Source organism: Gopherus evgoodei, chromosome 1 (assembly GCF_007399415.2).
Source record: "Gopherus evgoodei ecotype Sinaloan lineage chromosome 1, rGopEvg1_v1.p, whole genome shotgun sequence".
In the NCBI taxonomy this organism is placed as follows: domain Eukaryota; kingdom Metazoa; phylum Chordata; order Testudines; family Testudinidae; genus Gopherus; species Gopherus evgoodei.
In genome coordinates, this window is record NC_044322.1 from 241,499,412 (window position 1) to 241,511,693 (window position 12,282).

A 12,282-nucleotide genomic window follows, 5' to 3' on the forward strand; every position below is an offset into this window, starting at 1 on the left:
CCACTCAGTCCTACATTTTGTTCAGCCAATCACTCAGACAAACAAGGTTGGTTACAATTTGCAGGAGATAACACTGCCCGCTTCTTGTTCACAATGTCACCTGAAAATGAGAACTGGCATTCGCATGGCACTGTTGTAGCTGTCGTTGCAACATATTTACATGCCAGATGCGCTAAAGATTCATATGTCCCTTCATGCTTCAACCACCAATCCAGAGGACTTCCTGTGTGGTTATAGCAAACTTATTTTTATTCTTGCTTTAACAGTAAAAGGAACATAGTGTTGGTTTTGTCCAGCTTTCCGTATTTTGAGTTATACGGTATGGCGTTTAAACCCTTCTTGCAGAGAGCACAACTGTAATTTTATGTAAGAAGGCTTCTTGTTATACAACCTCTCCCCACAGAACATTAAGGGTTGAATTCTGGCATTAGTATTGTTATGTTCACACATTAGTGAATGAGCTTGTGAACTAGAGATTGAAGGTTCACAGAACTAAATACCTAGAAAGATAAGAAACCATAGCTATGTTAATTAAGGAGTAAACTTCCAGACTCTGTGGGTAAGAAACCAATTAAATTAGGGCTTGTCTACATCAGAAAGTTGCAGCGCTGGTGAGGGAGTTACAGCGCTGCAACTTTGAAGGTGTACACATCTGCAGGGCATCACCAGCGCTGCAACTCCCTGTTTGCAGCGCTGGCTGTACTCCCGTTTTGTCTCGGGTGTAGAGGATCCAGCGCTGGTGATCCAGCGCTGGTAATCCAATGTAGACACTTACCAGCGCTTTTCTTGACCTCCGTGGAAGGAGGAAGCCTCTGGTAATCAAGCTGGTCTCCTTCCCCGGCTTGCTCTCGCGTTCCCGGAACCCCGAGCAAGCAGGTCTCCTTCCCTGCGGTTTGCAGGGTGGTTCGGGGAACGCGAGAGCAAACCGCGGCGAAGCTGGTCTCCTTTCCCGGTTTGCTCTCTCGTTCCCGGAACCCCGAGCAAGCAGGTCTCCTTCCCTGCGGTTTGCAGGGTGGTTCGGGGAACGCGAGAGCAAACCGCGGCGAAGCTGGTCTCCTTTCCCGGTTTACTCTCGCGTTCCCCGAACCCCCCTTGAAGCCGCCCAACAGCGCTGCAGTGTGGCCACATCTAACACCACTTGCAGTGCTGGTTGCTGTAAGTGTGGCCACTCTGCAGCGCTGGCCCTATACAGCTGTACTAATACAGCTGTAACAACCAGCGCTACAAAATTTTAGATGTAGACATGGCCTTAGTGATTGGCATTATCTATGGAGATTCTTTCAGCAACATCATTGTCCTGCCAAATAGTTTTAATCCAGTATTTGAAAGATGCATTTTAGCTAGTATTTGAAAGAAGGATCCACTTACTAAAGAGAGTCTCAGAGAAACATAAATCAGTGATGTAAAGAGACAAATCTTAAAATCGCCCCCTCTAGCATAGATGTCAGCAGTACCGATTTTAATACATGCCAGCTATTGTGGGTTTTTTAATAGTATTTTATTGGTTAAAAAAGCTGAGATAGTATGTGCAAAAGGATGTCAGGCAGTATAATCAAGTCAGCAAAAAAGCTGTACAATAAAATGTTGATCTTAATTCTTGAGAACCTTGCATGTTTTCTGAATGTGGGAAGACAGTAAATTGAGACACTAATGTTGTGTCTACGCTTATGGCAGTATGTGAAGTACAGACTGCATGTACAGCTAGTACAGGTATGAATAGCAGTATAGATGGTGGGGCATTGCTTAGGCGAGTGGAGTACACACACGCCAAAACATTAGGGTCTGTACCATATTCAGTTCTTTGCATGCCCAAGCAATGCGTCCCACATCTGCACTGTTAGTGTAGTGTCCTGCTTCTGGAGCCTTTTCCTGCCACAGTGAAAGGCTTGGGCAGCGGGGAAAGATTCTGGTGGGGGTGAATGCTGTGCTGTGCACGGGGCGGCAGGAAAGTCTCGGCGAGGGGGTGGTACTGTAGAGAGAGGCTCTGGTGGGTGTGGTGTGGTGCAGGGCAGCATGGAAAGTGTTGGCAGGGGAGTGGATGGGTGCCACTTGCAGGGTGGAGGGAAAAAGATCTGCCTGGGCAATGGGGAAAGGCTCTGGCAGGGAGGGTGGGGTGGACGCTTTTCCCAGGGCTGCAGGGAAGGACTCCCCATGCCTCTCCCCTCCAGACCCTTTAACTGCCACATGTAGTCCCACTGCGTCCATGCTGATGTGCAGATACAAGTGTAGGCAAGCCCTTAGAAGAGGAGCAAATCAGCTATGCCTCTGATGCTAGCCTTGGAAACAAATTACTTGCTCACATTGCCTGGCCAAGAAGAGGAGTGGGAAGGAAGGGACAGTTTCCTCATAAACCTTGCCATTGCTCACAAAAGTCATCACACCTCATTTATAGTTAAGAACCCTAGTAAATAAGACCTTGAAGCATATTAGGAGATCTTTTCCTACCAAATAATCGAGTTTTGATTCTGCTGTTTTGTTAATCTCTTCAGGTAGAGAGCTCAAATACTGTAAAATTAAGATAGACTTTTATGGCTTCACTATTGCACTACTCCACCAGACAGGAATAGGAGTTTTGCCTAAATGGGACAAAGTCCCTGGGAAATAAAACGAGAACACTATCTGAGCCTGATTCTCATCCACATAAAGGCTCTTTATGCTGCTCTGGCAGTGTGAAAGGACACTAAAATGGGGATAAAAGTAAAGCAGGTGTAGTGTAAGTGGAATCAGGACTCATGTAATTTTAGCTCTTGGAGTCCCACTGCGATCAGTGATAACCATGTGACCAGTATTTATGCTCTCCTTTTAAGTTGAAATGCCAAATCTGGGGGAAAAGGCAGTAGTGTCTCCTAGTTTAACTGTTATTGAAAAGTTTCAAATAATGTACATGCCATATAAAAGGAAACTATGATGTAGTATTTACCCATTTGGAAATAATAGAAATGTCTAACTGCATTTTGTTTCCTCCCCTAAAATTCCACTGTATTAATACTATTAAAAGTATTGAAATGAAATCTCTCCATTTTATTTTAGGGAACAAATAAAAAGAGTTAAAGATTCTGAAGATGTCCCCATGGTGCTAGTAGGAAACAAATGTGACTTACCTTCCAGAACAGTAGATACAAAACAAGCTCAGGACTTAGCACGAAGTTATGGAATTCCTTTCATTGAAACATCAGCAAAAACAAGACAGGTAAAGTTCAAAACAAAAACACACAAGCAGAATTTGAAGAACTGAATCTTGAAAGTACCAGAGCATTCAAAACTCCAGCAACTGCCAAATTTTGGTGTTAATGCGTATTTTTCTAGAGGAAAATTTGTAGTGTTTTGCCATTCTGTGGACTCCCAGACAACTGGTTCTCATTCACTGATCAATGGTGCATTGCAATAGTTCAGACTTAAGGAATCAGCCCCAGGCCTCTGTTGCATTCAGCTACTAAGCAATAGCATATTTCTTCAAGTTTTACTTGATTTTTTTTTAATAGTTTGAGAGTCTGTTTCACTAAAAAAAAAGTGAAGGACATGAATCACTTTCTTAGTGAAAGTGTTCAGTGGTCAGACAATTAACCAGAGTTCTGAGTTCTCGTTCTTGACTAGAAAAAAGTGTAATTTATGCTTAGAATCAGAATAGGGCTATTGAAGGAAAGAAGCTGTCTGAAAGGGGAATGTTGTTGCACACTGCCCAGGTGGTGGATTCATGCCTACACCAGTGGATAGAACTCATTTGGAAATCCATGTATAAATTATGCATTTTACACCTCCACAGAATGTCTGGATTAATGCAAATTATGCTGTTTTGCCACTACTACCCAGTTTTCTGACCATCTTTAACCTAATAGACTAACTCACGCAACCTCTAAATAGAAAGTAAAATTCACTGAAAAGAAAATTCAGGAGTTCTAAATTGGATGTGCAGTAATATTTGGAGCATAAACCTATGTCAAGGAAGATTCCAAAGTAATAAAACTTTAGGACTAGAGGGTAAACTAGAAGTAAGCCAAGTGGCATACAAACTGGCTGAATAACTAGATGTTACAGTGTTTCTGTCTCGGAGGTCCTGCGTGTGTGTCATTAACAAGATGCGAGATAGGACAAAAATGGAAAAAATAGGAAATAAACAGCAAACAGATAGTAATTCTGTACTATCATTTAATGTTGTAATTTTTTGTTTTACTTTCTTAAACAATGATCTTTGTTATAGAAATCTACCTCCCCTTTCCCTTTCCAAGATAGCTTTTATAGAACCCATTGTTAACATATTTGAAATTACTTCTTAGGAATACATTTCAAAACAGAAACATAATTAACGTACCTATTCTTTGATTTCTTTTCGTGCTTACCCGATTTTCTTTTCATGCTTGCCTGATACAAAATTGCTTGTTCAATCACCATTCAAAAGTCTGTGCAGTTTTATCTTTGCTTAAAATTTAGTTTAAGAATTGTCACAAATCTATTTGGTATTTGATTTTTTACCTCTTAATAGGAGACTTTTAAAGAGCTTATGCCCAACCTTCATGTAGATTTTAAAAGGCAGTACACCAGCCTGATTAAACACAGATGAAATTGCTTTTCCTTTGTCACATTTGAAAATCTTGGTCAGACACTACTGATTTTTTTGGGTGCTTACATTTTGAGTATTCATGTGAGATGTTTTAAAGAGGCCCTGAGCATAAATCCTTGGGGAAATAAGGCCTCTGTAAAGGTGTCTTGAATTTGAAGCACAGAAATTTAGGATGCAAAATAGCTAGTCAGTCTTGAAAATCTTGCCTTCTAGGAATTGAATCATTAGATTTTTATTTTTATTTTTGGTAAATCAACAATATCATTATAGATTAAGTACCTTTTTTTATGGAACCACAATGATGTGCTCTCAAACATAGAAAATATTGTAAAAAGGGAACTGGATGAAGAACCTTGTCTTTAATTTTACCAAGATGCTACCTTTAATGATTGTGTATGTGAGAGAAAGAGGGGGAGAGAGACATTCTCTCTCTCTCTCTCTCTCTCTCTCTCAAAATAACTCTTCTAAAAATGAGGGGTGTCAAACATATAACCTCTAGGCCACATCTAGCCCACATGAAATGTTCAGACTGTGTAGAAGTTAAGCTTTCATTTAAGAGAGATTTTTAGGCCTGGTGGTTGCAAAGACTACCTTTCAAACATAAACAGACTGTAAGTGATGAAGTGATGTCTTTTAGAGGCTGCAGAAAGCCTGAAACAATGAGGTAGAAATGTCCCACCCCTCTCTTAATCTCATTGGTACATTTGCTATAAAGGTCAATGATGATGCTTCAACATTAACTAATTGCTGACTGTTTTAGCAGATAGAATGAGGGAAGAGGCTGAGTGTGAAGCCCCAGGGGAGCTGGGAGCTTCTGAAGGGAAAAAATATAGAGTAGAGCAGAGGGGAGAGACAAAAGGCTTGTCCATGCACAGTTTTTGTTGCAGCAGCAGGTATAAACCTTTATGGTGATATAACATTGTCCATACTAGGGGGTTGCATTAATTCTCCACTTCAGTTTTTGGTACTAGTTTAGTTTAAATCAGTACAAATACCATCTAGAGATGGCCAGAGAGCGAGAAGGAGATATTTTTTGAAAGGAGGGTAGGGAAGAGCAGGAATAGGAGTGGTCATAAAGATGTGCATATTTTTTCAGTGACATTGAACGTAACAATAAGGTACTTAACAAAAAGCTGAAGATTTAGTTACTGCAGAAAGGTCACATTCTCTATTTTTGTGCCAACTTCACATTAAAATTAGCTGGAGTTCTGCAGGAGGATTGGCTCCATAATTTATATCCTTGTTCATGGACTATAATTTTAAAAAAAATAATAAAAAAAAATTGGCCTTCTGCATCAAATAAAGTTGACATCCATAAATAACATAACTAACATCTTGGCCTCTGTATTTAGTTTTCTGTGTGTTTGTCTTAACTTGTAGAATCAGTTCAGCCTTGGCATATGAGGAAGCAGCTCCTAGTGAAATCAAAAGGAGTTGCACCTCTTTAAACTAGGGATGATTTTTGTTTAACGCTAGATTTTGCAACCATTGCAAGTAGTTTTTTACCTTTTATAGGAGATGCACAAAGAGTAACTTCAGGACTGAACCCAAAATGTGTTTGAATCTAGGGTTGTAACTTTTCCTTGTGTGTTATTTAATTTCTCTTCCAACTCCCATAATAGTAGTTGATTAAAATGAGAGTGTGGGTGAGGGTGTATGTATGGGTCAGAATTCCTTGAATTGTAACACTAGCCACAAAAAGCTTGATTTATTGTGGAGAATGCGTATTTAGACACATCTTGAAAACGTTTTATTGAAGAGTTGATATAAATGACTGATTACTCATTTTTTTTATTTCAACTGTCTGTTGTATGAACACATAAGTCCCACACAGATGAACCCTGGCTCATACTGGGAGTTCTAGTGAAGTAAGTGATGCTCCATTTACAGGACTCCACTTGTGCAGTTCTCACTGTAAGGTTAGGGCAGGGCCGTCCTTAGGCATAGGCAACATAGGCAGCTGCGTAGGGCCCCTGAAAATTTGGGGCACTACTGGGTCTTAGTGTCCACCGCTTGTTTTCCTATCCCTGTTCTGACCCTTCCTGCAGGCTCCCACAGATGGCTGCTCTAGCCTGGTGAGTGTTCCTTGGGAGGGAATCTAGTAGTTAAAAGTGAAAAAACCCTCCAGCCTGCCAGACCTATTAGCACAACATTGAAACTGTTAAAGGGACTTTCAAGGGGTAATAAAGCCATTTAACAGGCATTTGCCAACCCCAAGGTATATACTGACAGGTTTCAGAGTGGTAGTCCTGTTAGTCTGTATCAGCAAAAACAAGGACGAGTCCTTGTGTCACCTCAAAGACTAACAAATTATTTGGGCATAAGCTTTTGTGGACTAGAACCCATTTCATCAGATGTCCACGAAAGCTTATGCCCAAATAAATTTTTATACTGTCAGTTTCTGACTTTACTGACAAAAACAGTTGTGCATTAATGTAATATTTACACAGAACATGTCAGTCTACAGGACCTTAGTTTAAAATTTGCTTTAAAAATATTTCATTAGTGAGCTGGTGAAGATTATAAAATCACATTTCTAAAAAATGCTTGCATAGAGTTTTAGATGCACAATCATCTTTAGCCTTAAATGTGTGGATCTTCAGACATAGTTTTTTAAATAAATCCTTCAAAAGACCTCCCTTATCTAAAATACACATTTTAATTACTATAGTTAAAAAAAAAAAAGTGCTTCCAAGTCTTCCTGTCCTTTCTGTCCATCCCTTCACCACCACTCCCCACTGAAGAGAGCCCTTAAAGGGACAACAGTCCTTCCCTTCCAGATAGCTGGACAAAGAGTTCCCTTTCTTTACTTCTGACTATCCGACAAACTAGTTTTAAAAGAACCCTCCAGCAAAATCAGTACCTTAGTAAGACAAAATCCTTGTTATACCTAAAATCTTTGGAAACATATTTTTTTAAAGTTGGTGAAATTTCATAACCATGTCTCTTGTTATGGAGATCACACAAAGTAAATTACTGTTCCCTTTTTCTAAAAGCAATGAACATTGTTATGAACACACTAAACCTCTCTGATTAATTTAAAAGAATGTCTTTGTTTCAGTGAGTTAAATATGTAGTAATCTGGAATGCTGGCTTAAGATTTGAGTACATTTAAAATATAAATTCAACTTAGAAATACTGATGAAGAAAATGTAAAACAGAGAAGAGCTGCATCATGTATTCCATTATATGTAATGTTGTATTCAGCAGGACAGCTGACTTGCCCTTACTATGAAGTTTTTGGAAATAAATTTCTGACAAACTTCAGGGCATATCAAAAAACCTGTGACTGACATTTTTTATTCCCAAATTTTAGTGCTTTTAATTAGGTACTTTCTTCATGTCCATTCTGCATGAGGGAGAGTGCATGGAAGTCTCTGCGGGGAACTGTGACTCTCCGCCACCATGAGGCAGGCTGGGCATCTCATTATCCTTTGCTGTCAAGTCCCTCCTCCCCCTCCTCCACCAGGCTGTGAGCTTGGGCTGCCATCCGGCATAGGGGCACCAGTTTAATAATACTGCGTAGGGCTCCATAAATCCTAAGGATGGCCCTGGGTTAGGGCTGTAGAAATAAAAAAACTTAAATATAAAAAATTGTTACTTGAACTAGCTTGCTATTTGCAGATATCATGCCAAAGATCTATGTAAAATAATGGTACCTTATTTCTGTAAAGTGTGCAGCCATTATATTTTATTATGAGGGACTTGTAGCATGACCTATTGAGGTTGCCTCACACTTCCCTTAAGGCCCTGTTTTCAGTTGCTTGTAATTTTTTCCAACTTCAACTACTCAGCTAAAATTTTCCATGCCTGGTGTCTGTCTCAGGTTGGTGTTTTTTGGGGGGGAAGTTTCAGCCAAGTAGTTCAGACATTTCTGAGAATAAGGCTAGGGCAAAATACATTGTTTTGCTCATGTTTTTTAAAAAAAAAAAAAAGAAAAAGAAAAGTCTAGTGAGCATATATTTGTAAAGCTCAAAACACCCCATGCTTTGAAGTAGGGACTTGAAATTTGAGAGATGGTGGCCTTTGTGTCAGTGATATTCCTGGAATGGCACCTAAGATTCCTGAGTCTTGCTGTTTCTTTGCTGTCAGCACATATCTGGGAAATCCACTGGCAAAAGGGGTATCTCATTGCCCTCTGCTGCTGGTCCACAAAGAAGATGACATAGTACTACTGCTAAGTGGCAGATGTCTGTGTGGTGGATCTAAAGTTTCCAACTCTGCCTATGACCCATATAGGTGCCAGGATATACATGCCATTTTTTTTTTTTTATATTTGCTTTTTTAAAAAAACTTTGGAAATCACACACAACAGAACATCAAAACACTATTAAAAGAACGTGATTAAGGCTGCAAAGTCAAATACTCGTACATTAGGAGATTGCAGAATTAAGGTTGCCTGTGGAACTTTAATTTGTCCCCCTGGTGTGTATGCATTTTGAGAAAATCTTTAATTACATGATCATGTATTCTATTTTTCCCAAAGGCCCCATGCCTTACTCAGTGCGCAGGATGGATGGCTGTCACTTAATGAATAGCTGTTTAATATTTTGTTTTATCTCCATTGTTAAATTTGTGGCCCTGGGCCTTATTTGCTGTACACGTCTGAAGATCAAATTATTCATTTTCTCATGGGCTTCTTATGGCACTCATTGCTATACCATCTGAGTGCTTCACAAATATTTATGAAGTTTACAATACACCTGTAAAATGAGGGTGCATTATTTATCACCTTATTACAGATGAGCACCTGTGACCTAGAGAGATTAAGATCAAAAGTACTCACTAATTCTTTCAGTTTGCAGGGTGGGTGATTCAAATTAGTGATTCAAATCACCAGTTTGAACCCTGATTTAAATCCACAAATAGAAAACCAGTTAAATAGTTGATTTTAATCTTGGTTTGCATTTGTTCGTTCTTGTTATTTTTCTGAAGAAAAATTGATGGTCATCTGTTGGTAACCATTAAAACATGTTGATTTACAACTACATAGAGCCTTTACGCTATTTTTTTTCTTTTTGTTAGCCAGGAGGATACACTGTATCTATATGTATTTATTTAAGCATTTATATAGCTTAACTGACACTCAGATTCTCAATTTTTACATTTTTTTAATTTTGTTGGAAAATGGTGAATAGTTAATTTTTTACTTGTGTTTTGTGTCAAGATCTACTTGGATGGACATTAAAAAAAATTAATTAAATAAAACTACCTTAAATGTGCTGGATACATAAACTTTAATAAGAAAAGTATTTTGCATTTAAAATTGATTTATTAAACATAGGAGATATTATATGTAGTTAATGTATTGAACAGATTGTTTTCAGTCATGTCCTTCAAGATTTTAGAATTAGTAGTGCTCACATCCTATCAGACACATTTTTTTATTCATACACTGGAAGAGAGAAAACAAGCTTTGTTGCTTTTTCAACTCCCAGTTGATGTTTTTAACTTTGAATGAACTAGTAATTGAACTGAATAACTGACATGATGAAAATAGTCTCTCTGCACCTACAGAAGAGGCTGCTGGTGTCGGAAGCTGACTAAGCACTTCAGCAAACTCTTGATTCCAAGTGCTTAGCCAGTGACTTCCATCAATTCATTGGTTTTACTTTCTTTAAAACTTGGCAGCAAACGTATTGTTTTAATATTTTTTGTTTAGTTAAATGATTTTATTAAGTGAAGGTCTAAAGCTGGGTTTTTAATTTCAAATTCAATTTTAAATAGGTTTACTTTTTAAAAATAAACTTGTATTTATTTTAAATTAAAAATATCCAGTTTAAATAAAAATCCAATTTTTAGGTTTTTTTAAATTAATTTTTATTCACCCTGGACTAGATGTTCTTTTTAAGTATTATTTGCAAAAGGACAGTATATGAATATACTGTAGGCATTCTGGCCTATGTTCAAATTGCCTTTTATTTTTGTAAATAGTCACATTTTAAACTAGCCATCTGGCTATGTACGAGGAGTCTTCAGCAGCATCTCAAGTACATTGTGCTGCAAGGTCTTGTGTGTCATGGGCCTTTAACGTTTTTTAAGTTGACCAGTACTCTACAGACATATGAACTTATCCATTAAAGAGCATGTAATATATTTAATTTTTTAATTGCTTAAAGAAAAGTGTTGATGTACTGAAAAGGGCAATTCTTTTTACTTTCTGGTGGTGCCACTATGACCTTGAATTACCATCAATTTATTAACTTTATGAAGTAAGCCTAAAAGAGAAACAGTAATGCACAGGTATATATATATATTTTTTTAAAGTATTACAGTTGCTTTTTTAAACATCTCACTGTGGTGACTGACTCTTTAAAAATTGTCTCTTGTGTAGATTGTCACACTAGTTAAACTAGCTAATATCTCTTATTAAAAGATGTTCTTTCTAGTATGACTCCTGTTAACTAGAGTCCTTATGTTATGTTCTTGGTGGCGGTCGTAGTAACTTCTTTTCTCTCTGTGTTCCTCTGCATCACTATCGCAAAATCACACCTCCTGTTATTGGTGATGGGGACATTGGCATTATGAAGTCAAATGAAGGCGCATTGTCTTATTTCTGATATCACAGCTGCAGAATCAAATTTCATATTTCTTCTGTAAAACAGTAAACCCTAACTGTCTTGATTTCTGCACAGCATGTGCTCTGGCACACTGCAGCTGATCACTATTTATTCTCTCTGTGTGAATAAGATTTCTCCCCCCCCCCACTCTAGGAAAACATGAAAATATGAGCTTTACTTGGCTTACATTTTTTGTAAATGTTCTTCTACAGACTACTAGATTTTTAAATATAAGAATTGTCAGGCCATCAGTATTTTGTGGATATGAATTTAAGCTCCCCCTCTTCTGAAGAGGGTAGATTTTATTTCTTGAGCTTAATTTTATTTTATTTATCCATAAACAAACAAACAAAAGTACAGTGTGTTTCATCTTCAGGATCAGATGGCTGTTGTTCAGAGAAACCTTCAGATAGCAAACTCTGACTTTTGAATGATTAATTGTAAATATGATCTCCTGTGGCATCGTATATAGCAAATTAGAGTTAATAGCAATATCAGTAAATATTAGATGATTTATTTTTGTTTCCTGGGATTCTCTCTGATCTCAGTTGTGCATAGATATGCTTTTAGACAATTTAATAATTCTTACATAAAGGTTGTAAAAATGTAATTATAAAAATTATAGGGGCAGACTGTGTGCATTAGCCATAGTAGATTGAAGTTGAGGTAAACCGGTGTAATGTGTTCTTCTCAACTCAAGTTAAACCTGTTTACAGAAAGCAGATGCCTTGATCCTTGGAGCTGGAAGAGCTGTGCTCAGCGCAGGACCTGAGGAGGGAGGTAGAGCTGCAGCTGATTGGCTCTGCCAAATTTAAAGGCTCACCCAAAATGGTTGGCTCCAGGAGAGGGTAAACAAAAAGGTGGCTTACCTGTTTGTTTACCCAGTCCTGGGGCCAGACATTTTGGGCTCCAGTGCAACTTAAAACAGTCCCGTAGATTTCAGTAGATCTTTCTGCGGGCCTTTAAATTTGGCAGAGCCAATCACCTGCAGTTCTCTGAAATAGCCATTTGGCAACTTTCGGTTGCTGATACACCTTTCTGTCTTTCAACTGGTTAGTTATCTCAGGTTTTCTCCCAGTTTTTCTTTTATTGCTGAAGAGATGGCGTATTCTCACAATGCCCTAAACCCAGAGCTGTAAGAGAGAGTGGGTGGGTGCTATAGAG

At 38.3% G+C, this 12,282-nt stretch overlaps 1 protein-coding gene across 4 annotated transcripts in view; it reads left to right on the forward strand.

Annotated features, from left to right (window-relative positions):
• The window catches only part of KRAS (KRAS proto-oncogene, GTPase), a 58,942-nt gene that overhangs the window by 25,175 nt on the left and 21,485 nt on the right, over positions 1 to 12,282 (forward strand). For all 4 annotated transcript variants that reach the window (XM_030541204.1, XM_030541213.1, XM_030541184.1 and 1 more), the window contains exon 4: positions 3,031 to 3,190. In XM_030541204.1, the coding sequence (XP_030397064.1) occupies positions 3,031 to 3,190 (160 nt within the window). The remainder of the gene's footprint in view (positions 1 to 3,030; positions 3,191 to 12,282) is intronic.